A 26,211-nucleotide genomic window follows, 5' to 3' on the forward strand; every position below is an offset into this window, starting at 1 on the left:
TTTTTCCCTGAATTCATTTAGAACTTACGCCATCCGGAGGATAAGAGACGCCTTCAGAGAAAACAAGAATGTGAAGGATCCCGCAGAAATTCAAGCCCTGGTGAATAAAGCCAGAAGAGACCTGGGCATAATCCGTCGGCAGGTGAGGTGGCCAAGAGCTTGGAGCTCTCACACGTCCCTGTGATCGGGCGTCGCAGCTCTGGGGCTTGTGAGTCACACCCGGGATCGCTAGACTCTCTTCTTCTTGCTCGTGTGGCCAGAGACGAGCTGTTCTATCACTGAATCGAGGGGTGCGCGAAGGAAGTGCCAGCTCTCCGAGTTCCCAGAGCACACGGCCTCTGGGGAGCTGGGTCCCCACACTTTACTAGGCGATGGTGCTCTAAGTATGGGAGAATTCTTTAAAATTTCATCTCTTTGTTGGATGCATTACACATTGATACCCGGACGTATGTCAAAGAGTATAAATATATTCTACTTTTCCTGGTGTTTTAAGATCATAACTCAACACCGTGCCGCCCTTTTCCTGAGGACAGTGTTATTGGCGATGAAGCTGTTTCGCTGCCACATGGCAGCGTGTCTGCAGGTGTGAGACATAGCGACGTAGGCCCCAGCTCCCAGGGGCCCGGCGAGGGACTTGTCTCCTCTTGCAGGAGAGCCGGCGGTCGCCTTAGCCTCTCGCTCTGCTCTTCCTTGCAAGGAGGATGGGGCCGCAGCCGGGCCTCCGGGTGCGGCGACGTGTCCTTGTCTCTGCAGAATCGGTCAGGGCACCAGAGGTGGAGTGGCCTGCCGTCCGCTGGGTTTCTCACCCTCTGAAAAGCCGTCCTTTCCGCTGTTTTTCTCTAGTTCAGCACTAGTCCCACCGTAAGGTCCGTTTCTGCTTCCATTTGCTTTCTGCTCTTCCTCACAGTGAGTTTGTTTAGCTGTGGAAGGACACCCTTACATTCTCCTGAGACCCGTGAGTGTGTTAGAAGGCGCTCCTTTCAAATCGTCAGGAGATCCTGGCGCGGCTGACATGATGTCGTGTCGTGACTTGTGACGTGTATCGGGATATATATTTACATCTCTGACCCTTCTTCATGCTCGACTCTAAACCGTTCATGAAGGAAGCAGTACCAGGAGCTGGTTTTCATCTTATGTCAAAGTTAATCGTCTTGTTATGTTATCTGCATCATAGAACAATCCCTTCTGTCATAACCTTTCAGATTCTGACAGCTCTCTTTGAGTTCTGCAGTTATCTAGGAGTAGAATAACTCGGCCGTTTTAAAGAAATGATCTTTAAATATAAAGGCATGAAGAGATAATAGGATCGTCAGAAAAAGAAGCTGGTCTGCAGATTTCCAAGGTTGCAGATAGTGGCAGAGAAGTGAGTTGCCCTTTTGAAAACTCTAGAAGGATGGGCTTCCCGAGGCATCAATGGGGGAGTTTTATGGGATCCTTTAGCACCAGAACTTGGAAAAACAAGCAGCCTGCATCCTTATTTTGCGTACATTCAGGAAGATGCAGTTTTGGGCATTTTCCCACACATAGGTTGGCAAGCGCCTCCAAAACAGACTGGTTTTCTCTTTTACTGGAAAGTTGCTCAGAGTAGGAACCGCTGAGAAAAGGGACCTGTACACCACCATTTCTTCTGTTACATAATTGTCTGTGTCACTTCTCAGTTTGAAATGCTTTATTTAAAAAAAAATGGATAGACTGGCTCTCACCAGACATGCCCAGTGAATCTGCACAAACCAGTTTCAGACCCTGGGGCCACGGGCCGGGCCGTCCCCAGGACAGCTGCCAGGCAACCGTTCTCGCTGGGGGCGGGCGGGGGCGAGCAGCCGCTTCCGGGCGCAAGTCTTCTGTGCTAACCGACAGAGCAGCGGGGGCCTCCCTGTCGTGTCAAGACGGTGCCGAATCCCAGCGTCACGCTCACTGGAGTTGCCTCCCTGAGCCGCCTGGTGCTGAGCCGGTCGGGCTGGCCTTGGCCTCGAGGCCATTGAGAAAGCCGCATCTGTGGGTCTCCACCGGGCCCGGCGCGCTGTTCTCCACAGGCCGCCAGTGAGCCTCTGAAAGGGAAGTCAGAGCAGGTGACGTGCCTGCCCGAGACCCTCCAGGGGCCCGGCCGCAGCATCAGGTGGCACCCTTGCCGCCCCGGCCGCCGCCCCCTCCCGCAGCCTGGCCCTCTTGGGGCCCCGGTCGCCCTCACGTGGAGCGGGCCCCCGAGCCCGTCCCGGGGCTGGGCTTCCCTCGCCACGCGGGCTTCACTCCGATGGCCTGAGCCGCAGGACCGTCAGCTGGTGATCGCGCGCGACGCCCTCGGACAGCCGCCGGCTCGCCCCGGTGCTCAGGAGGGCCAGCCCGGCTCCGCGTGGCGGCGGCTCCTCACTGTTCGGGGGCTGAATGAACACACGCTGTTGGTTCCTGAGCCCGTGGCCCTCAGTCCAGGGCGTGTGCCGCCGGAAGCCTGCAGTCTTGCCAGCTGCCCCAAACCCGAGAGGGCCGTCAGATGGTCCGCGGGAGGAGGGAGGGGACCCAGTGGCCTGCGGCGTCACCCCAGAGCCACAGCGACCCCCACGTCACGTCCGCCTCCACGGGGCACTCCACTGGGAGACCAGCCTGTGCTCGTGCGTCCCGGCAGCGTCTCCCTGCAGAGAGCCCGTGGCCCCTTGCCGGCCGCCAGGCGCGCGCCTCGGTGGGTGACCCTCAGACCGGGAGCGGCCTCCCGCCGTGGCTCGCCTCCTGCCACCGTCCTCGCAGAGGGTCCCGGCTCTGACGCTGATGACGTCCCTGCCGCAGGGTGAGATTCTGCAGTGTTCACAGACGTCTCCGGGGAAAGATTTCTTCTGGTTGTCTAGGCACAGAGAATCCGAGGTGCGAGAAGGCTGGATGCCCTGTCTCTGGGCGCCTGGCCAGACACACACTCAGGCTTCCATTCCTGAGGGCAGACTCAGTAGGTCCAGGACGAGAGCTCCTGCGTCAGGAGGAACGGAAGGATCAAGATACTTTCAAGCCCTTTCCCAGTGTTGTTCCCCAGACATTTAAGGACCGTGTCATCCTAGCCCATCCTGTCCTCAGAGGCCACCCTTCCTTCACGTGCCGAGACATTTAGTCTTCGCATGGCCACCCCAGAGATTCCAGCAGCATCAGCAGCTCACAGCAGCCTTCCCCACGGCTCCTAGGCGGGACTCTCCTTCCCCACGGACCCTAGGCGTGACTCTCACACATGCAGAGTGAGTTCCCCTGCATGAGCACCTCGGGCTCCGTTCCCCCACTGTCCGCAACTGTGGCCCACGGACTGCAAGCCGGCCGGCTGCCGCTTCTTCATTGTTGTGGACACGCTGTTGTGGACCACCTCTCCCCTAACCCCAGGCCTCTCTCTCCACCACCTCTCCCCTAACCCCAGGCCTCTCTCTCCACCACCTCTCCCCTAACCCCAGGCCTCTCTCTCCACCACCTCTCCCCTAACCCCAGGCCTCTCTCTCCACCACCTCTCCCCTAACCCCAGGCCTCTCTCTCCACCACCTCTCCCCCAACCCCAGGCCTCTCTCTCCACCACCTCTCCCCTAACCCCAGGCCCTCCCTCTCTCCACCACCTCTCCCCATAACCCCAGGCCCCTCTCTCTCCAGCTGCCTGTGTCCTCTCACATCCTGTACAGCAGAGACATTCGCCCACTTTTGTTTAAACTCCGTTTCCAGATAAAATGGTTTCATAAACACAGCTTGAGCCTGGCAGCTCGTGTGAGTTCTTCCTCTGCCGAAAGCAGGTCCCGGACTAGCCCCTGCTAAACTTGGCTTCCCTGTCCACTGCCCAGGTGAGGTCAGAAAAGCAGGAGAGGTCCTTCGCGTGGGTGCCAGCGGCACCGGGCTGGTGCGTGGAAGCCAGCCAAGTGAGGGGCCCGGGCACGCGGCTCCCACCATCTGGGCTGTGGAGAAGTCACGGGGGACGTTCTGCCCGAGACGTCAGCAGAGATCTGGGTGGTTCACGCCAGACAGAGAAGCAAGAGCGCCAACCAGACTCTGCTTCCATCTTTGTTCCTTTCTCCATTTTGCTGTTCTGAGTGTGTACTCCTTCTGATCCTTCTGTATAAGTTGTTGAGTAGACTGTGGTCACCCTCGAGTTAGAGCTCCACACTCTAAGGATTGTAAGCCCTTAGGATATGCCACGCCCTTAGGATTGTAACCAGCCTTCTGTTGTATGGCTGTTTGCTGTGCTCTGTAGCCTGCAGGGAGGGCAGTGCCCAGCCTGGGTAGCTCACAGAGATTGTGAGAAATGTGGCTCAGAGGTTAAAGCGTCTGCCTCCAATGCGGGAGACCTGGGTTCGATCCCTGGGTTGGGAAGATCCCCTGGAGAAGGAAATGGCAATCCACTCCAGTATTCTTGCCTAGAGAATCCCATGGATGGAGAAGCCTAGTAGGTTACCGTCCACGGGGTCGCAAAGAGTTGGACACAACTGAGTGACTTCACCTTCACAGAGAAAGCATTTCCCCAGCATTCTGAAGCAGGGTTGCGTCCCTGGCTCGATAGCCCTTACCTGTGGGAGAAGCAGCAGCAGGAGCCCCTCCCGCAGCGCTTGCTGAGCAGGCCCCGCGCCCGCATTCCTGTGCTCAGCCGCGATGTCCCTGGAGTGTGTGAGTCATGATTATGGCTTCAGGAGAATCCAGCTGAATCTTTAGCGTTTAGCACCTTTTTGTTCAAACCTGGTGGAAACTAAAATGTCTGTGCCAAGCCTGGGGGTGCGCTCAGCTGTGTGCTGCTCTCAGCGTCCGCCAGTGTGCCCCCTGGGACAGCGCCCCTTCAGCTCTGCCGGGCTTCGAGCCGAGCAGGCTGACAGGTTCCCAGCCCCGCACTCACGCGTGCAGGCTGGCGATGGAGCACTGGACTTACTTCCAAAGGATGTTTGCTTACTGCGCCAGTGACGCAGCATTCATGTGTCCAGCTCAGCAGGGTTTGTGAAACTTAAGTATTGAGATGAGGACGTATATTGTTAACTGTAGGCTGTAGTTACACCCTGAGAAGGTGAGCTGGATATCGTGTCTTCTAATTCTGGATAGCAAGATGTTGGAGTTATACCGTTATTGTCAGCAGCTGTTTAGTGATGACAAGATTCCATACCATGTTAGCTGTTCACGTTCTTTAAGGAAACAATTCAGATAGTGGCTGTATCAGACCCAGAACTGTGAACCTGCTGCCGTGCGCACTTCCGGGCGGACGCTCTGCACAGCCATTGAAGACACCGGGAAGGGGGTTGATGACATGGGTGGCAGCCTGCTTGCTAACCCGAATGTCGTCCTGCAGACGGCCTGAGAAGGCGAGTGTTTTGCCCACAGGTCTTGTGGGAAGGGCGGTGCTGCGCACTCCCGGGCCTCTGGCTCACTCTTAGCTGGAGCATGTGCGGGTAGGCTCAGACGAGTCTCATTCGCAGTCGTTTTGATGGAGGAGAGGAAAGTCCTCTGTACCTGCTGCTGCTGCTGAGTCGCTTCAGTCGCGTCCGACTCTGTGCGACCCCATAGACGGCAGCCCACCAGGCTCCCCCCTCCCTGGGATTCTCCAGGCAAGAACGCTGGAGTGGGTTTCCATTGCCTTCTCCAGTGCATGAAAGGAAAAGTGAAAGTGAAGTCGCTCAGTCGTGTCCGACTCTTCGCGACCCCATGGACTGCAGCCCACCAGGCTCTTCCGCCCCTGGGATTTTCCAGGCAAGAGTCCTGGAGTGGGCTGCCATTGCCTTCTCCAATCTGTAGATGAGGGGCATTTAAAATACACGGAAAGAGTTACACATCATTCACAGTATCCAAAAGGTAGAAGTGACCCAAATTCCCACTAACGGATGGATAAACAACAAAACGTAGCATTTACATGCAGGGGAATATTATTCAGTCTTAAAAAGAAGGAGACTGGCACAGGCTGCAGCGTGTATGGATGGACCTGCAAGCCTGCGCTCAGTGCGCTAAGCCAGACGCAGAGGACCGGCACTGGAGATTCCCCCCGAGTGAGAGTCCTCACGGGGCCAGGCACAGAGATGGGGGGGAGGGTGGTGGCGGCAGCCAGGGGCTGGGGCGTGGAAAGGGGAGTCAAGTGTCTAAATGGGTGTAGTCTCAGGTTTTCAGGGTAGAAAAGTTCTAGAGATGTGTTTTACAACAATGTGAATGTACTTAACACTATTGAATTACTGATATACGCTTAAAATTAGTCAAGATGGTAACTTCTTAATTTTTATCACAATAAGAAATTCTCTCTTCTCCTAAAGAAGAATTTTATAACCAATCAATTTTTCTTAATTGAGAAAAATAAAATGAAGTGTTTTAGACACTGACTGATATTTGAGGGTTCTTTGGAGCTTGAACTTCAAGCCTCCAGTCTCTTGTCTATAAAATCAAAGGCTCATACTGTAGCTCCAAGGCTCCTTCCAGTTCTGAAATGCCGTGGTTCAACATTTCACATCAGTATCTGTCCCCTTCCTGAGTATTTGCAGAAGTATCTGTCCCCTTCTTGAGTATTTGCTCAGCTTTCCTTGACCATTTTTAACCAAGATCTTAACTCTCCAGAGTTTAGGTTCCAGGTGAGCAAAGTTGAAACCCAGCCATGCATTTGTGCCATCATAAATTCCAGAAACTTATCCTGGTCTGAACTTTCTGCTACAGAGAAAGTAAAAAAAAAAAAAAAAAAAAAACTGGATTGTTTTATGAGTGTTGCTTGCGCCTCTGCTGCTAACCTTCCTTTCCGGTGAAGACGCGTCACTGGCGCTGAGCATCCTTTTGAGGAGAATGTTTTCCTTCAACGAAGACGGCAGCAGCACATGAAGAGCAGTAGCGCAGTCACGCGCAGGCTGGAGAAGGATGGGAGTGCCCCCCCGGGGCGCTTGAGCGACCCCTCCCTGCTCCCTGGCCAGCGTCTCAGGGACTTCGATCCCACTCTGCCAGACAAGTCACATACACACTGTACTTAGTTCCAGGCCCATCGTCTCTTTCCCTATTTATCAAGCGCCCATTCTATGCCATATAATTATGAGTTGACTTTGTAAGTTTTTTAGAGGCAGAGTTGGGATGGAACTGAGAGGTCCATCAGAGCCTCACAGAAGCTCTTTCTGACTTTGACCCTTCTTGGGGGGAAGCCAAGCCTCTCTGTTCTAGATACAATCTGTTCACTCATTTCGTGGAACGGAGCGTGGAGTTTAGAACAGAGCGCAGCCCAGGGGCACTCTACCCTGTGCTTCTGCAGATAAACTAAGATTAGATCAGAAGCTCAATCTACGTATTAAAAAAATAGTAATGACAGTGGAGCAGTCAGAGGCAACGGAGATTTATATGCTCTGTCTTGGACTTGAATAAAGTCCTCCGGAAGTCTACATGAACTTATAAACAATGGCCAGAATTGCCCCCTAAGTGGACCCTGTGTCTTTGGATAGGTGAAATGTTTCTATAGGGATAAAAGGTTCCCCAGTGTTCTGAGAAGTTTTCAGAAAGCAGAGCAGTGAGAGGCTTGTTTGGCTTTATAGTTTTTTCAGCCTGTTCAGTATTTAGTTCCTCTGTAGCTTAAAAGGAGAAGGCAATAGCCACCCCCTCCAGTACTCTTGCCTGGAAAATCCCATGGACGGAGAAGTCTGGCAGGTTGCAGTCCATGGGGTCACGGGGAGTTGGACACGACTGAGTGACTTCACTTTCACTTTTCACTTTCACCCATTGGAGAAGGAAATGGCAACCCACTCCAGTGTTCTTGCCTGGAGAATCCCAGGGACGGGGGAGCCTGGTGGGCTGCCATCTATGGGGTTGGACACGACTGAGGTGACTTAGCAGCAGCAGCTTAAAAAAAAAAAAGACTTCTTCATGCAAGAATTTAAACCAGTGTCTTCTCTGCTTTTTCTAGAAATGCCTCCAGTCTGGGCCCATCGTGTTTCCCCACAGTTGCCGTTCTTCTAGAACAAATGCCTCTCCGTTGGAGATCACTCATTAAACTCACTTCCCTCCTCCAGGGTTGACATGCACAGGACAAGACTCCGCGTGCTTTTAGAGGAAGCCTGTCTCACCCTGACTTCTTTATATACAGTAATGGCTTTTCTGCACCCACGCGTGTGTGACCTCACAAGAGCTCACACAACAGTGCTGTTTGGAGAAAACTGTGGCATGAGTTTCCTTTTGGAATTTTTATCTTGGTATCTGTCCTTCTCCCGTCTGGTCTAGCTGATGAGTCTCCTAGTCTAGTCGGCCAAATGTGCTCACTCTTAAATTCCACGAGAAGCTGTTTCGTTGTGAGGCACCTTAAGTGGAAGCAGATACTAAGAGCTCTGGAACAGAAAGGACGCTGACCTCACAGGCAGGAGGCGGACAGGCTCATCTCCGCTCTGACAGTCACCGACTGTGGGGCCTACGAGGGCGGAGAGGGCTGCCTTGGGTCCTGCGTCTGTGGGGGGTCAGCTTTATCGGTGAAGGTGGCGGTGGTGGGTGCTCGTCACCAGTGTGGGCTCCTCACGCCTCCCTGGACACTGGTGCCATGTCTCACCCAAGCGCTGAGAATGCCCACCAGCAGCCTTGTGAGGTATCCTGTGTTCGATGCGGAAGTTCAGATGGGGCGTGTGTGGGTAGTTCTCCCAGGGACACAGAGTTAGGAGGAGGACGGCCCGTAGCTGTTGGGCAGTTCTCAGAAGAGGGGTCGTGCAGGCCGGCCTTATCTCCTCCGAGGGGGGAGGAGGCGGCCGGGTGTGTGTTCCTCCTTCCTTGGCTCTCAGCACTCTCCCTGGAAGGCAGCAGCTCCCCTGTAGGCTCGCGAACAGCTTATCCCTCAGGCTGGTCTCCCTGCTCACTTCTCAGAAAACTCTCGCCCGTCTGCCTTCGAAGGGAAAGAGCAGCACGGAGCCCCCATCAGGCAGGGTTGAAGTTGGCCGCCTGTGTGAGAGCCCCTCTCTCGGGTCTGGGCCCGCAGCCCCATCGCCGCCTTGTCTGAGAGCCCCTGCTCTCAGGTCTGGGCCCATAGCCCCATCGGGCTTCCCGAGCGGCTGCCCTGCCGGCCTCCTGCAGAGCCCGCATGTCACCCTCCTGCCCATGGTCCTTGCCGCCTTCATCGTCCGTCCGCGCCATGCTCGCACCGAGGCTCCCCCCAAGCCCACAGGGCACAGTGCCCCCTCACTGAGCAAGGGACAAAGGGGCCGCTTACGTCACTCTGTGTTTCTGTCCCAGGTCCTCTGGGCGGCGGCAGAGGACCCAAAGGCCCGGCCCAGCGTGTGAGAACCAGGCCTCGTTTCTCAGTGCTGGGTATATATCTGCCTTTGGTGGGTTTTACCTGCGTGTATGTGAAGGGCGGTTTCACCAATGATCACACGCAGTCACGTGTCTGTTGCTTCACTCAGAGACGTAACTAGGAGTCGCAGGGAAGAGGAGAGGCTTCGAGCGAGCTGCACCTGAAGTCAAGTCCTGACCCTCGTCAACCCGCTCTCCTGGGTCAGGGTATTGAATCACTCTTAGGACTTAACCGTCACGCAGAGGCTCCTCTGAGGCCCAGGGAACACTGCTCGTAAGTGAAGGCTAGGCTTGTCCCTGCTGCGTGTCTGAGATGCAGAACTGAGGGGCCTGTCACACATGCTCTCTCCTCCCCAAGCCTGGCAGTTAAGGCTGTCGTTTCACGGATTGGTCAGTTGTAAATAAAAGTCTCTGAAATGGGGCCCTATAATAATCTTGGTTTTATTCAATAATGCTGATGTGCAGTTTAAATCAGTCTTTTACGTAGATTCCTTTTCTTCAAGCATGTCCACTTCATAGAGCCTAACAAGTGCTTCTCTCTTCCTTGCCCCCCATCTCGCCTCCTTAATGTTGTAAAAACCACAAGCCCGAAGTCACATAGAATCCCCTTCAGTTCAGTTCAGTCACTCAGTCGTGTCCGACTCTTTGTGACCCCATGGACTGCAGCACGCCAGGCCTCCCTGTCCATCACCAACTCCCGGAGTTTATTCAATATCACATCCGTCGAGTTGGTGATGCCATCAGCCATCTCATCCTCTGTTGTCCCCTTCTCCTCCCACCTTCAGCCTTTCCCAGCTCAAGGTCTTTTCCAGTGAGTCAGCTCTTCACATCAGATGGCCAAAGTATTGGAGTTTCATCTTCAGCATCAGTCCTTCCAATGAATATTCAGGACTGATTTCCTTTAGAATGGACCAGTTGGATCTCCTTGCAGTCCAAGGGACTCTCAAGAGTCTTCTCCAACACTGCAGTTCAAAAGCATCAGTTCTTTGGTGCTCAGCTTTCTTTATAATCCAACTCTCACATCCATACATGACTACTGGAAAAACCATAGCTTTGACTAGACAGACCTTTGCCGGCAAAGTAATGTCTCTGTTTTTTAATACACTCTCTAGGTTGGTCATAACTTTTCTTCCAGGGAGCAAGCATCTTTTAATTTCATAGCTGCAGTCACCATCTGCAGTGATTTCAGAGCCCCAAAAAACAAAGACTATCACTGGTTCCACTGTTTCCCCATCTATTTGCCATGAAGTGATGGGACCAGATGCCATGATCTTCGTTTTCTGAATGTTGAGTTTCAAGCCAGCTTTTTCACTCTCCTCATTCACTTTCGTCAAGAGGCTCTCGTTAGGTAAAAAGATGACCAGGACACCAAAAAAGTGTCTAACAGGCTTTTTAATGGCGAAGCGCTACTGGGCGGGGTTCTCGGACCCCAGTGAGGCAGGTCGAGGAAGTCCCCGCCCAGACCGTGTTGGAAGCGGCTTATATACGTTCATTGCGAGGGATGGTCAGGTTAACGGACGGAGGTGCGGATAGGTCGCCAGACCGAGGCGTTGCAGGCTGACAGGTCCTTCTGCGTGGCTGGGGTGGGGCGGCTTTAGCTGGCGAACTGTGCTGTCACTGGTCCCCAGGATCTGGGAGGCTCCTTCCATTAGGGACTTACCCCACCAGCAGGGGAGAGAAGCGGGGGCCCATCATGGCCCCGGGGTCCTGCCTTTCAGCTCTGTAGTTCTTCGCTTTCTGCCATAAGGGTGGTGTCATCTGCATGTCTGAGGTTGCTGCTATCTCCCGACAATCTTGACTCCGGCTTGTGCTTCATCCAGATGTACTCTGCATATAAGTTAAATAAGCAGGGTGACAATATACAGCCTTGACGTACTCCCTTCCCAATTTGGAACCAGTCTGTTGTTCCATGTCCTGTTCAAACTTTTGCTTTCTGACCTACATGCAGATTTCTCAAGAGGCAGGTCAGATGGTCTGGTATTTCCATCTCTTTCAGAATTATCCAGAGTTTGTTGTGATTCACACAAAGGCTTTGGCATAGTCAATAAAGTAGAAGTAAATGTTTTTCTGGAACTCGCTTGCTTTTTTGATAATCCAACGGATGTTGGCAGTTTGATCACTGGTCCCTCTGCCTTTTCTAAAACCAGCTCAAACATCTGGAAGTTCACGGTTCATGTACTATTGAAGCCTGGCTTGGAGCATTTTGAGCATTACTTTACTAGCGTGTGAGATGAGTGCAGTTGTGCGGTAGTTTGAGCATTCTTTGGCGTTGCCTTTTTAGTCTGTCAAAACCTGAGGCAGCACCACCAGCAAGTTCACGAGCCGGTGGGCTTCGTCTGGAAGAGGTGAGCAATTGGGTACCTTGCTTTCCAAGACCCTGGCAGCACGGGAGTTCCTTCTATGACTCTGTTCTCCATAACACACCCTGTTGGGGTTGGAGTGGAGCTTCCTTCATGGTGTTAATCTGCACTCTCAGCCGAGTGTGTCCCAGGGTCTCCTGCACAGACATGGATGCACCCTCGGAGCTCAGTGCACGCCCGTCACTGCATGCGGGCCAGCCTGCTCCTGACCCTGCCCACTGCAGATGGCCGTCGAGGCCATCTTCCTCCGGCGGGCGTGCAGGGGTACAAGGCCCCCTTCCATGCCTGATGTTCTCTGATTCTGAAAGTAATTGATGGTGATAGTTAGAGCCCAGAAGCATACCTGTGAATGCTGGATTTTGACCAAGGTGACGTTTGCCACTGACCCTCTGCATTTACTGAACTGACTTGAAACAGCTTGGCTGCCAGGTGTCACAGGCAGCCTGTCACATTGACGTGGGCTGTGGCTGGCAGCCTGGCTGAGTTATGTAACGGTGGTTCCCACTATCAGCTGCGGCTTCGGGGCCAAGTCCAGAAAAGCCCTCGGCTACACTTCGCAGAAGCTTTTAACACCCAGCCATGGCAGGGACGTGGCAGGGATCACGGCGGCTTTTGGGGCCCTGTGAGCTGTGACAGAAGCCGCCCTTCACACAGATGACAGACCGCGGACACCTCGTCACCAGGGAGACATCCTTTACTGGACCGGACAGGCCTCCCTGGAGGAGTGAAATGAGGAGGGGAGACTGGAAGAGAGCACAGATCCTGTCTCTGGCTCCGATCCCGATCTGTCTCAGCCGAGCAGGCTCAGCACGCGCGTTTTCAGCGACTCCAAGCTGTTGTGTGGAGTTTGCAGCTGCCCCTGTGGCTGTCTGCATTTTTCTCGCCATGATCGTGTAGCGGTTGGTGCTCTGTGTTTTGTGCGGCCGTCCCTGCTTTTCTTAGTAATTAAGTGCTTTTCTTACTGAAAATGTGTCTCTCTTGGCCAGCGACCGTGCTTGTTCTCTGCTGGGCAGTTTAGAGAGCCGTTAGGCGGCGACATGGCCGCTGGCAGGGGTCCCGCTCCCTGGTGGCCGGCGGCCCCCCTGTTGACGGACTGCTCTGTCGGGTAGGCGGAAGCGACCCCCGCTGCCAGGACAGCAAGATCCAGCAAGTGCCAGAGCAGCGGCACGGTGCCCCGCCCGTGGGGGACGCCGCAGTGCCTGCGTCCCAGGGCCGCGTCCCGGTTTGGTTTCAGATCCTGGCCCTGCGGGAGGTGCGGCTGCGGGTCCACGTGTGACCCCTTCTCCGCGTGCGCGCCCAAGCCTTCGTTTGTGCACACGGCCTCGATGTCGTGCGGCCGGACCCTCCCGAGGGCGTCTCAGGTGACGTGGCCTCTGTGTGTGGAAGGGCCTCTGTTTCCTGGCCGCCCGCCTTCCTCGGTCCTCCGGGGCTTCGAGGTGTGTTGACGGGCGCTGCTCTAACTGCCCGAGTTAGAGCTCTTCGGGAGCCTCATCAGTCTCGAGCATCTCTAATTGACATCAATAATGCGTTTGCATCTGTCAATACTCCCTAATTGCCAGGTTATACACCGTGGAGCTTCTGTGATAAGTCATGCCCACAGCTATCTTCAGGCATTAGCGCCTAAGGCTCCTGTCAATATTTTGATGTGCTATAAATTGTTTCCATGAGGATGTTTCTCTCTCATGAGGAAAGGGGAGCTGTGCCGCGGGAGACAGACGTGAGTCAGTGTCGCCACTGAGATCCGGCTGCAGAGGCAGAGCGCTCCAGCGGAAGCACAGGAAGGCTGGCGGCCGGGCCCGTGCAGCGCACTCCGGGAGAGCTGCACAGTCACCGTGCCCGTGAGCTCTGATGAGTGTCTGAGGGCGACATGCGTGCCAGGGCCCTGCCCGAGGAAGGGAGTCAAACTGGCGGGTATTCCCAGGAAGAAGGACGTGTTATCAGCTCGTTTTTCCGAAGAGGACGCTTGCTCAAGTCAAGCGGTGACTTTGCGAGGCTGGGTCTCACCCCCAGGGCTGGTGGCATCCACGGCTGGACTCTTGGCCTTTTGGGGACCAGCTCAACCAAACCCAAAGAGAGAGACCCAGTGTCAGAGCGCCCGCCAACCCCACGGTGCCTGTTACGCAGCTGGAGGCTCCGGGATGTCTGGCTTGGGAGAAGATGCATGTGGAGGCTCCGGAAGTCTGTCCCTTGTCACCTGTGGGAAGGTTAGCCCTGGGGTCTGTGCATCCAGCAGCGAGGCCAGTCCCCTGACCTAGCGGGAGGCACTGCTGTGACCCACAGCCACGCTGTCCCCAGCAAGTCCCGGGTCGGCCACCAGCTGCAGCAGCGAGGCCAGTCCCCTGACCTGGTGGGAAGCACCGCTGTGACCCGCAGCCACGCCGTCCCCAGCAAGTCCTGGGTCGGCCACCAGCCGCTGCCCTTGGGCAGGTCACTAGGCCGCCGTTTGTGCCCGTGTCCTCAGTCATGACGGGAATGACGGCCATACCTGCTTGGGCAGGCTGTTGAGGGCTCGTTGCAGTAACGCAGAAGAGTGCTTGCGGTGGTGCTGGGCGTGTGGGGTGTGTGCCACAGGGTGTGCTGCTGTTTCGGTGTGAAGCCAGACTAGGTGTGCAGAAGAGGGCCCTGAAAGCCAGCCAGTCTCTGCCCATTGTTCCTGCACTCTATGTGCTAGGCCCGCCTCCAGACACTGGGCACAGCAATGAATGATAATACGTCAGACAGACCCCGGCCCTGCCCCTTCCCCCGCGGAGCTCGCATTCCGTGTTAGAGAGAAAGGAAGTTACCGTGTGAATCAGTGAAACACCCGCTCAGCACATGAACAAGCCACGTCGAGAGGTGAGCCCCCAGCCCTTCCCTTGAGACCGCGGGAGACCTCCCGGCCGAGGCCGGCGGAGGTCCTTGTGAGCAGGGGCTCCTCCTGGGGGCTTTCACGGTGTTCCTCACGTCCCTCTGCAAAAGGTTAACTGAACATGCCTCGTGGTAGCACAGGAGCTCTGGTTGGTAATTCAAAAACAAAGAGACATTAAGGCTGCATGCATGACCGTCTTTTGCTAGTGACATTAACAACTTAAAAGCTTAAGGTCTCCCACCAGAAGCTGTACCCAAACACCCGAGGCCGTTACACCTGAAGGCCAGGCCCCGCCCCTGGGCCTTGCTCCCCGCCCCTGGAGCTGTCCCACCCACCTCCCCGGCCCCTGACCCGTCCTGTTCAGGTGGCAGTGATGCCCTTTAGATGTTCATGTAAAGGCCCGTGGGAAGCGAACTCCTGTTCACTCAGCAAAAGAAACAGACCATGTCTGAGAGGTGGACATATCGCTCCTGGCCTGTGAAGTCTCAGGCTTCCATGAGCTCTGCGTTTTGACTGAAGTGCTTCTTGGTTTATTAGTGTTGGGCCAGGGGGATGGGAATCAACACTTTTCTGTGTGTTAAAATCCTCGCTCTAATCTCATAACACCTGTGGTACTTGCTGGCAGCATGGATGAGGTTTGCAGATTTAACTTTGAAGAGGTTCACTGTGCGCCTTCCAAGTGCACACTCTGCTCAGCTGCCAGGGTAAGCGCCTAAGACAGCTCCCGGGCTGACGCTAAAACTCGTCCCTGAGGCATGTTTTTTCTGAATGAAAAGTAGCGCATCACTCTTCTCTGGATGGTTTTCTCCTTTAAAAGATTATTTTACATCAACTTGAGCAGCTAATGTAAAAGAATGAATATTTTGCCCTTTTCTTAATTTCACCCACGTTGACATTAGGTTGCAGATGCAGCCCTACCTCTGTGGATGTCAGCGGTGTCTTCTTAGGACAAGGACATGCGTCTGCCGACTCAGGGTACTGTTTTCACACCCCAGATCTGAGCATCAGTGAGAGCTGGCTGACTCACAGTCCGTTTTCACACCTCCAGCCGCCCCGCCTTCATAACTGCTTCTGAGCCAGAACCCATTCAGGCCTCAAGAGGTGCATTCACTGAAGAGGTGTAGTCACATCTCTCAAGTCTCCTTTGATGAGGAAAAGACCCTCTGCCTTTTTTTTTTTTCAACTTTCATGATATTGGCCTGTTTAGTCTAGACTAGTCCCTGTCTGAATCAGTCGGTGCGTCTCTGCTATTACACTTGGGACAAACCCTTCGGCAGGAACCCTGAGTGGGTGATAAGGCTTCTCCCTTTCCAGCCATCAGCAGCCCACAATGCCGGTGGAACTGTTATTGGTTTGTGCTCAGTTTGATCCTTTGTTAAAGTGGAGGCGAGATATTTCCATGACAAACATCCCATTTCTCTTCGTGATTAATAAATAAACGGTTCCCCATCAGCCTTTTACCCAGTGGTTCCCAGACCCATTAACGCACCTTGCCTGAATCAATTATTACCTTGTGGTTGCAAAATGGTGACTTGTCTAATTCTCTATAACCTCTTCGGCTTCCCCATATCACTTGGGGGACCCTTTTTAATGACCACAAGCCTCAATTACCGTCAGGTATGTTTCTCACTCATCTGTCTTGATTCTCCCAGTTTAGCAAACGCATGATTTAGCAGACAGCTCCCTCCTGACCCACTCTGGGGGTTTATCTTGGAGTCAAGTTCCACCCCAGGTCTCACATGGCTCCACCATTTCTCACGGAGGCCTGGGGGTTGGCCTGACATCAGAAGGACCTCAGGTGGCTTCCGTGAACTGCCCATCGGCAGCTGTTCAGCCTGCCTGAAACTCGGACGTGAAGGCAGCAGAGACGCGGGCTCGCCTGTATAGCTCCGTGAGGATCACAGCTGCACCTGGGGCTTCCAGCCTCTTCACCTGAGGTCTGGCCAGCATCTCACGCGACTCGGGTCTCTTGCCTCGTGATTTCTTTTTATCCCCCCCAGTATTTTATGTTAGAGCTTACCATGATGTGTTTATTTTATCTCCCAGATGTTGACAATTATTCGGTTTCCTTTTTCTCCCTCTCTTGTTAGACATTGTGGCTATAAAAACCTCCACATACATTCCTGGCTGTTTTCTTAAGACAGACTTCTAAAATTAAGATGATTGGGTCAAAATGTGCCTGTGTTTTTAGGGTATAAGCATAGTGCCTTATATCTGGTATCACCCCCAGGAACGTGCCCACCTTAGGCAGACGGCAGTCTCTGGGTTGCGGGAGCCACAGGCCGGGGCTCAGAAGCTTCAGTCCGCACGGCCGAAGCCTGGCGCTTCTGCAGGGCGCCTCCCCACGCGGCTCTCTGAGGCCCCTCTGGCCCCTTCAGTCTGCGGTTTCAGGCGCGGCCTTAATCCAGATGAGCACCTGTGAGACAACGAGGGGTTTTTCCATTATTTGTCGGTCAAAATGTGTGTGGTCTCATCGTGGAGGTCCATTTTTCAGGGGCAGGGTTCATAACTGGTTCCTGCAGCTCTTCTGCTGCCTCAGCACACGGGGAGCCCGTACTCCCAGAAGCAGAACAGGAGCAACCAGAAGGGAACAGCGGTTTTAGAACTGCACTTGGGGTCTGAATTTTCCCTTCTCAGAGGACATCAGCCCAGTCGTTGTGATGTAACGTATTCGTAGGCCTGTGACTGACCAAGCCGCAGCTCTGAGCCAGCTTCGCCACGTGGGCCTGGAGGTCAGCGTGACACGGGGCCCTGGACGTTGCTCTTGGGACTCCAGCCCAGGAACCTCCTCTGGCAGGGACGGCAGCTCAGACAGTTTTTTTTAATCTTTCAGCTGGGGTAGAACATATTTGCCAGTAAATTCTTTTTATTGAGGAAAAAATGGGGATTTTTAGGTCACTGAAACCCACAGCTGTGCGTCTGCCTTGCTGCTAAGACAGCAACTGACGCTGTCTGCTCCGTTTGTTCCAAGTAAGTACTCACTGCTGGGTAGCTGATATGTGGCTCAGAGATTTTTTTTTTTTTTAACTGAATTATGTCCCAGGATAGAGTCTGACCCAAAATGCTTCCAAAGGTGCCAGAGGAAGGGGACTAATTTCAAAATGATGTTTTCTGGCAGCTGATGTTTTCAGTCACGTGAGTGGTGGTCATGTTATCATGCTGTGGGTACGTGCATATGTGTGTTTACGTGTATATATTCAGCTGGGAGGGCGGTAATTTTAAAAAATCTACTTCTGCTTCATCAATTATGCTAAAGCCTTTGACTGTGTAGGTCACAGCAAACTGTGGGAAATTCTTCAAGACACAGGAGTCCCAGACCACCTCGCCTCTCTCCTGGAAACCTGTGTGCGCGTCAAGAAGCAACAGTCAGAACCAGTCATGGAACAATGGACTGGTTCAAAATTGGGGAAGGAGTACAACAAGGCTGTATGTTGTCAGCCTGATTATTTAACTTATATGCAGAGGCTTTCCGGGTGGCCCAGTGGTAAAGAACCAGCCTGCCAGTGCAGGAGACATGGGTTCGATCTCTGGGTCGGGAAGATCCCCTGGAGAAGGAAATGGCAGCCCACTCCAGTATTCTTGCCTGGGAAATCCCACGGACAGAGGAGCCTGGCGGGCCACAGTCCATGGGGTCACAAAAGAGTTGGACATGACTTAGTAGCTAAACAAGAACAACAAACCGTACATCCTGCAAAATGCTGAGCTGAATGAATCACAAGCTGGAATCAAGATTGCCAGGAGAAATACCAACAACTTCAGATATGCAGATGATACGATTCTGATTGCAGAAAACAAAGAGGAACTAAAAAGCCTCTTGATGAAGGTGAAAGAGGAGAGTAAAAAAGCTGGCTTGAATCTCAACATTAAAAAAATGAAGATCATGCATCCTTGGCAACCTGCCCCTTCAGTTCATGGCAAACAGAAGGGGGAAAAGTAGAGACTGTGACAGACTTTATTTTGCTGGGCTCCAAAATCACTTCAGGCAGTGACTGTAGCCATGAAGTTAAAAGACACTTGCTCCCTGGAAGAAAAGCTATGACCAACCTAGGTGGCATATGAAAAAGCAGAGACATCTCTTGGCTGACAAAGGTCTGTAGTCAAAGCTGTTTTCCCACTAGTCATGTACGAATGTGAGGGTTGGGCCGTTAAGAAGGCTGAGCACCAAAGAATTGATGTTTTCAAATTGTGGTGCTGGAAAAGATTCTTAACAGTCCCTTGGACTGCAAGGAGATCAAAACCAGTCAATCCTAAAGGAACTCAACCCTGAATATTCATTGGAAGAACTGATGCTGAAACTGAAACTCCAATACAAGGCCAGCTGATGCAAAGAGCTGACTCATTGGAAAAGACCCTGATGCTGGGAAGGATTGAGGGCAGGAGGAGAAGGGGGCAGCAGAAGGTGAGATGGTTAGATGGCATCACCAACTCAGTGGACACGAGTGTGAGCAAACTCTGGAAAATAGTGGAGGACAGAGGAGCCTGGCATGCTGCAGGCAGTGGGGTTGCAAAGAGTCGGACATGACTTAGGGACTGAATGGCAACTTTAATTAAATAGCATTCGATTAAATTTTAAGTGTCAGAGACTGTCAGAGCCTTCACATTCAGCTGGTCATTGCTCATTAAGATAGTTCAGAACAGGGGCATCACTACTACCGATACCAAATGAGTTTTCTTCTAAATGGACTTTTCCTAGTGTTACATTGCAGTAAAGTTCATCTATATATAAGGAAAGCATTTAACGTCAAGGCTATTGAAAAGTGTTGAGGATTTGTAGTTTGAGCCAAACCATAAAAAAAAAAAAAAAAAAAAACCTCAAGGAAATCATTATTTTGCATCAACTCAGGAATTTATTGCAACTCCAACATACTTATTCCATGTGCTTAGCATAATGCTTCATAATTCCAAGATAAACTCAGAACTGATTCCAGAAAACCCTATGAAAAATTAAAGCAAGGAAGAGTGGGCTCCCTCTGTGTAGAATCTGAGGCAGATTACCACGCAGAGGCCTGGACTCGGGTCTGGTTCTGCCGTAACTCGCTGAGGACCTCGGGGAGAGGACGTCACCTCTCTGCCTCTGTCTCGTCAGCAGCGATGTCAGCATCAGTCTGCATTTCTAGCCCAGGAAAAACGTTCTTTGGGTCAGAGCAGCTTCTGTTGTATAAAGAATTATTGAACACAGTAGCACTCTAATGAAAATGCCTCAGTCTGGGGACAACAGTGATTAGATTCATAGATTAAATGAAGCACGTATTGATTTCTTAGGGGATTTAGCCACCTCTGCGTTGTTTTTTTTTTTCCTTTTTGTGCTTTTTGAGCTCTCTGTGCTGTCATCACTAACCGTCGTAGAAAAATTTAAAATCTTTTCAAGAAATGTGATCGTCAGCAGAACTGAGTTACTAGCAGCACTTTGGTTGGCTCTGTCCAAGGTGCCATCAGAGCACAACGCCAGGAACTTCACAGTTGACATCAACTCACGTAACAGTATAGGGGCTCCTCCCCTGACCGTGATTGGGAAGGAAAGACTATTCAAGTCAGACATCCGCTTTCCAGTCCTAGGGTGTGATCTTAGGCTCACTACTTAATTTCTCTGACACTCAGTAAAAAGGAGGCTGTTGAGATGGGGCTAGGATAATGGTGTTTTATAGTCTAGAAGTCCAGAGTCAGGTGGTGATCACATGTAACAGGGCACTGGGAGACTGTAACGTGGAAGCGCTCTAACACTGATAATAAATCGCGTGTTTTGAGCGCTTACTTTGTACCAGGCTCTGTGCTGAATGATTTACCTGCACCATTTCAGTTAGCCTTCCGGCCAGTACTGTGATTTGAGGAAACTGCCTTTAGGGCAGTTCATTAACATACCCACGGTGGCTCTGCCCTCCTAAGTCTGGGAGGCAGAGGGCCTGCCTTTCAAGCACTGTAGGTAGGATTTTCATGACCATGTGTTAAAAAAGGGCAACAAGAAGCATCTTGTGACTTAATGGCTAGATAACTTGGCGGGGGGGGGGGGGGGGGGGGGGGGGGGGGTCAGTTTTTTTTCTTTTTTGAAATTTATGTTCATTTACTTTTCTTTTTTAAAAAAAATTTATTTATTTGTGTGTTTGGCTGTGCCGTGCCTTAGCCGTGACGTGGGGGATCTAGTTCTCTGACCAGGGGTCAAACACAGTCCCGTCAAAGCGGTGCATTTTCCGGATGAGACACGCATAGGCAGGAAGAAAGTTGCTCTCCTCATTCTGCTCTCCTGGCTCTATCTCTGACTTTGCACGTAGGATTCCGGCGCCGCCTTCCAGAATTCCCTGTGTGCTCGAGGTCGTGTGTCACGGATGTGTGCGCTCTTTTTAACTACTGATGGTGTTCCTCAGCCTGACCGTGTTGTCATGTATCTGGCCCCCTACTGCTTGCGTGACATTGGTCTCAGCTTATGGCATTATGAGCAGGGCCAGAGTAGACATCCTAGCACCTACGTCTTTATTTAGGACAAAGTCCGAGGGAGCAGGGAGCGAGCCTTGAAAACAAAGACCCCCCATCCGCACGGTGCCCAGCAGCTCACCTCCCCCTCCCCCTTCAGCCCTGAGAACATCAAGTGTTTTCATCTTTATCAATCCAGTTTGTGAAAGACAGTATCTCTTTAGCTATGGGTCAAGTGAAGGATGTTTTGTGTGTGTTAACCATTTATCTCTCTTCTACATTAATGAGTCTTACCGTTCATTTTTGTGTTTGTCACAAATATGTGTTTCCCGTTTGCCATTTGTTTTTCACTTTGTTCACCACCTCTTTATACAGAAGACGTTAATTTCTGTGTAGTTACATTCTGTCTCATCGCCCCTGCGTTTACGCCATGCTAAATTCCCAACCCAGGATTATAAAAGTTCTCTTGTACTTTTTTTCTAGCGCTTCTATAGATGCATTTTTATTTTTAACTTTCGATGTACTGAGAATTTATCTTGGCCTAGGAATGGACTTTGTCCAAAATGATAACCCCTTATCCCGGTACTGTTTATTGAAGAAGGAGCCGTCTCTGTCTTCGTGGAGCTGGTCAGGCGAGAAGGTCTCTGAGCCTCCCTGTACCTGGTGGAGAGCAGTCACGGCTCTGCCTTGGCTCAGGCCTCGCGTCCTCCGCGGGAGCCTGCTGCCTCAGGCCTCGCCCTGCCAGACAGTCCATCCTGCCCCCTCCAGAACACTCTGGACGCCCTGCCTCCGTCCGCCTCCCAGCCTGGACCCCAGCTGTCTGGAGCAGCTCCTCCAGAGGCCCGGGCTCTTCACTGCCGGAGCCCCCGTCCTCCCGCCCTCATCTGAGCGCCTCAGTGCGTCTGACCCCGTGACGTGCTCCAGGGCTCTCCTTCGAGCCCCGCCCCTCCTCCTTCCTGCAGCCCTGCTCTTCCCTGGGATCACCGCTGCCCCCGACCCCTGACCCCTGACGACAACTCCCAGCTGTGTCTTCCTAAGCCGCTGCTCTCCAGCCTGGGGCCTTGGGAGCTGCTGCTTGTCTCCCGGCCTCCTCGTGGCTCTGCCTCTCCTGCTGGACCTTGGGTCTCCACGCTGGAGGCTGGATACAGCATATTTCATATTAAACTAGAGTTTGCCTTACCGAAGGCTCTCTCTGTGTCAAGTGTTAGACTGAGGACTTTACATGGCTCGTCTCTCACAAAGGAGTTATGTGTTTGGATTCACTTTTTATTTCGACCCAGAGCAATCTGAGCCAAAACCCACCCCTTCCCAGTATCTGTCGGTATGTCTCCAGAACTCTCTAAAAGGAGGCTGTGTCCTCGGCAAGTCCTCTTTGAGGCTATTCTCCCTGCCAGGCCCCTTGCCCTCCACCACGCCAGCTATCCGGCTCAGTCAGTCCCCTTATGCCAGATTCTCCCAGGCCCTAGGAACTCAAGGTGGTCAGACAGACTCTGCCTCCAGCAGCTGGTGGGAGGACTGTTACAATGAGGGGCACAGGGCAGGAGGCGGGTACGGGCGACAGGGCTCCCGGAAGTGCCAGCCAAGGAGTACGTGGGTGCTGCCGGCTGAGGACCCAGGCGCCAGTGCGGGGCAGGGCTCAGAGATGAGCCAGGGGCTCCCAGGAGCCCGGCTTCCATGCATGGGCTTTGTCCTGAGGGCAGGCCCTGAGGCCCAGCTGAGCTGGGACAGGACTGTGGCTGTTCACTGGCACCCGGGCAGCTCCCTGCCACCCTCTGGAAGCACCTGGGAACAGAAGCTGTCTCTTTACCACAAGAACGTGAGCGCCTGGTCCACGGCGCACACCTAGCAGTGCAGGTGGGCAAACGAGTGTGTATTAATAGAATGCAGGGGATGTGAGCCAAGGGTCTCCTTTTCCTTAAAAAAAAAAAAAAAAGGCATGAACTCAAGAACTAATTATACCTTGTTTATTTTCTTTACAGAATCAGACCCATTTTCCAAACACCAGATGGCTTAAATAAATTTCTTAAAATAGTAATAAGGTTGATCCTTAGAAAATATAAGCAAGTCCTTTTTGTTTTTGCGGGATTTTTATAGCAGCTCCACAGAGTAAAATCAAGCCTTAATAGAAGCAGGAATACTAGGTTGTCTAATATCTGTTGGCTTTTAAGAGGGAAAAAAAAAAAAATAAAGCTTTTTTTCCTTTCAAGAAAGAAAGGAAAGAGGAGAGACTATCCAGTTATAACTTTGACCCCTTTATGGTAAAAAGCCACTCACATCCTGCTTTAGTCTTCGACATTTGCTTATTTTAATACGCTGCCCCTACAGTGCGGACATTTAAGAGCATATATGTAAGGATTTCCCTCGTGGTCCAGGGGTTCAAATGTCTCACTCCCCACACAGGGGCACAGGTTCAGTCCCTGGTCAGCAGGGCTAAGATCCCACATACCACGCAGCCAAATAAATGAAGTACTCGAATTTGAAAAAAAAAAAAGGCTACACGTGAAAAGGCGTTAGTCTTCAATGCAAGCCAGTCTGAGGACAAGAAAAATGGATGCAATTACCCCCTTAGTCCCTTCTGTAAACACTTTTGATACATAAGTAAATAAGACTTTTGGCTATTATTCTTAACAACTCAAGCAGAGCTTTAAACAAGATCCAGGCTTGCTTAGTCACCAGATTTGTTTTCCTGTCTCCTGTTTATTTCTCCTCTCACAGTCAGAAGATGAGAAATGATCGCTTCTAACCACACACTTGATTTAGCAGCTCTGAAGAAGGAGAAGGGGAGTTGGGGGACGGGGGGTGGGGGACGTGAGCTCTGGCATGCAGCTCGGGACCGAAGACTCTACGGGCTGCGCAGGGTCACTGCAGCACCCAGGATCTCTCAGTGGCATCATAGTGGTACACGCTGAGCCCTTTTTTCTTTTTTCTTTTGGCTGCACCAAGCAGCATGTGGGATCTTAGTTCCCCAAGCAAGAATTGAACCTGCACTCCTTAAACTGGAAGCGTAGAGACTTAACCACTGGACCATCTGGACATCCCTGTTGATCTTTGAATAGAAAGCTTTTCTTTCCTATATAATAATTCCAAGTATAGTAATAATAACTAGTAATAACAATTGCCACCTTTCGCTCTGCTTCTTACAAAGCTGTGTAGCCTGTCTTCACTAAGACTGCACAGGAGCCGTGCACGCCTCCCTCAGCTGAGCATCAAGCCCCCAGCCCCGCGGCAGTGAGGGTGCGGTCTGGGGGGACGCACGGGGAGCCCTCATCCGTGCGTCCTGGGGAAGGGGGCCCTACAGAGCAGCACGTTGGAAGCTATCTTGGCTGTAGCCAGTAGCCCTTAGGCCCAGGATTTCCAGCTAGAGGCCCGGTTCACAGACGCCTTCCTGAATCAGTACACGTGTGTAGACCGAGCCAGCGAGGGAGGGAGGGAGGAGAAGCCTTCAGTACTGAACCAACACGTGTCCCAGGCACTCGCGCTTCAGGTCGAAGATTTACACTTTCATTATAGTTTCTACAACTGTGTGTGGCAAATACTAGATTATAAAGATAAGACATAACGTGCAGACTAAATCTTCCTACAATAAAAATCTCTATAACAGAATATTCCCCACTGTCGGGTTATGGCCTCCTTGAAAACCGATGCATTTTAACTAAGGAATAGAGACGGTCCATCGATGGGGGGCAAAGGGCGATCTGACTGGTAATTTAAGGGGTTACTCGGTCACGGCGGTTACCGTGCCTTGCACACGACCGGAAGAACCTAAACCGAGATTCCTCAGCGGGCTCGCATCCCCGGCACACGTGCTCAGACTGTAGCTCTGAGCAAGACGTCCTGGACGGACCTGTGGCTCCAGCCTCCCTTCCGACAGAAGAGACGTGCACGGCACGCCCGTGAAGGAGGGAGCCTTGAATATCCAGGGCTTACGGCCACGGACAGGCTTATTCTCAGTTTAGTCATCTCTTCATTACTCTTACACATCCAGTAATTGAAACTTGAAAATGGATTTTTGCCAAACATTTGCACATTGATTAAAAGCTAAATTATATTTCCTCAACCAAATTAAAAACCGCTTTTCAATCTCATATAGGGGCTTCTCTTAAATTCTCCAAACACCTTAAAAAGTAGCAAACACAACACAGAAAATAGTTCTTATAGAAGCAGTTACTGTGCTTACTACAGTTGCTAGACTTGTTACAGTATAGCAACAGGTTTGGTTTAACTCAAATCATCATTATTTCTACACAACATCCTAGGGTTCCCGAATGTGACATTAACTAATACCTTTCTCAGTTTTAGTCATAAAGGACACCCTGACGCCCGTTCAGGGTGCTGGTCACCCGTCTGGGCTGCCTTGTTGTGGGTGAAGTTCCCTCGTTGCTTCAGTGCAGCTGTGTGAGTGTGAGTGTGAGTGTGTCTGTTGCTTTGCTCAGTGGGAATGCTGTTAGCAACAGGGAGCCAAGAGGACCCACGTGAAACAAGGATTGTCCTCTGGGAGATGCCGGCCAGCTTGGTATTGTCTAGGTTCATTCAGCAAACAGGTGAAAACGCAGGCCTAGAGCTCCAAGGCCTCTTGGGGCGGGAGGCCTGAGTTTGGAAGGCATCTGATAAGAGGTGAAACCCGGACTGGGCCGTGTTGCCTCAGGGGAGCAGGCGGATCCTGGGGGAGAGTGTGCCCGTGTCCCGCACTCAGAGCAGCAAGAGGCCTCCCGGAGGTCACTGGGCACTGCAGGAGCAGCTTTGCGGGAGGGGATGGGATGGGCAGGGCCAGCGAGGGCCAGAGGCAGAGGCACCAAGTCGGAGAAGGCAGGCAGTGAGGGCAGAAGGGGCCGGGGAGCAGGAGCCGGGTCCCTCTGGGGTTTCTGAGAGGGTGCGAGGGTCTTATTGTGTTTGCTGACGCGGAGGAGGGAGCCAGTACAGGAGGACGCGCCGCCTGCACACAGAGGAGGAGGGGCTGAGTGGAGGGGGTCCTGGAACAGCCGGGGGAGCCTGCTCTCCTGAAGGAGCCTCCCGTGCTGCTGGAGAGCGGGAGGCTAGGGTAGACTGAGAGGTGTGCAGGACAGTTCCGAGGCAGAGAAGAAGCTGAGGCTCACATGTTCTTTTTCCTACTTCATCATTCGTCTTCCAAAAAAAAACCATAATTATGTGGGCAATAGCAAAGAATGTTCAAACTACTGCACAGTTGCACTCATCTCACACGCTAGCAAAGTAATGCTCAAAATTCTTCAAGCCAGGCTTCAACAGCACATGAACCAAGAAATTCCAGATTTCAAGCTGGATTTAGAAAAGGCGGAGGAACCAGAGATCAAATTGCCAACATCCATTGGATCATCGAAAACACTAGAGAATTTCAGAAAGACGTCTACTTCTGTTTCATTGACTACACTG

The 26,211-nt window shown here is 52.4% G+C and overlaps 1 protein-coding gene across 3 annotated transcripts in view; it reads left to right on the plus strand.

Moving 5' to 3' along the window:
• Positions 1-26,211, plus strand: part of LYRM4 (LYR motif containing 4) — an 88,606-nt gene that overhangs the window by 23,303 nt on the left and 39,092 nt on the right. For all 3 annotated transcript variants that reach the window (XM_060403796.1, XM_004019146.6, XM_042237131.2), the window contains exon 2: positions 22-142. In XM_060403796.1, coding sequence (XP_060259779.1) covers positions 22-142 — 121 coding nt within the window. The remainder of the gene's footprint in view (positions 1-21; positions 143-26,211) is intronic.

This window comes from Ovis aries, chromosome 20 (assembly GCF_016772045.2).
Source record: "Ovis aries strain OAR_USU_Benz2616 breed Rambouillet chromosome 20, ARS-UI_Ramb_v3.0, whole genome shotgun sequence".
Classification (NCBI taxonomy): domain Eukaryota; kingdom Metazoa; phylum Chordata; class Mammalia; order Artiodactyla; family Bovidae; genus Ovis; species Ovis aries.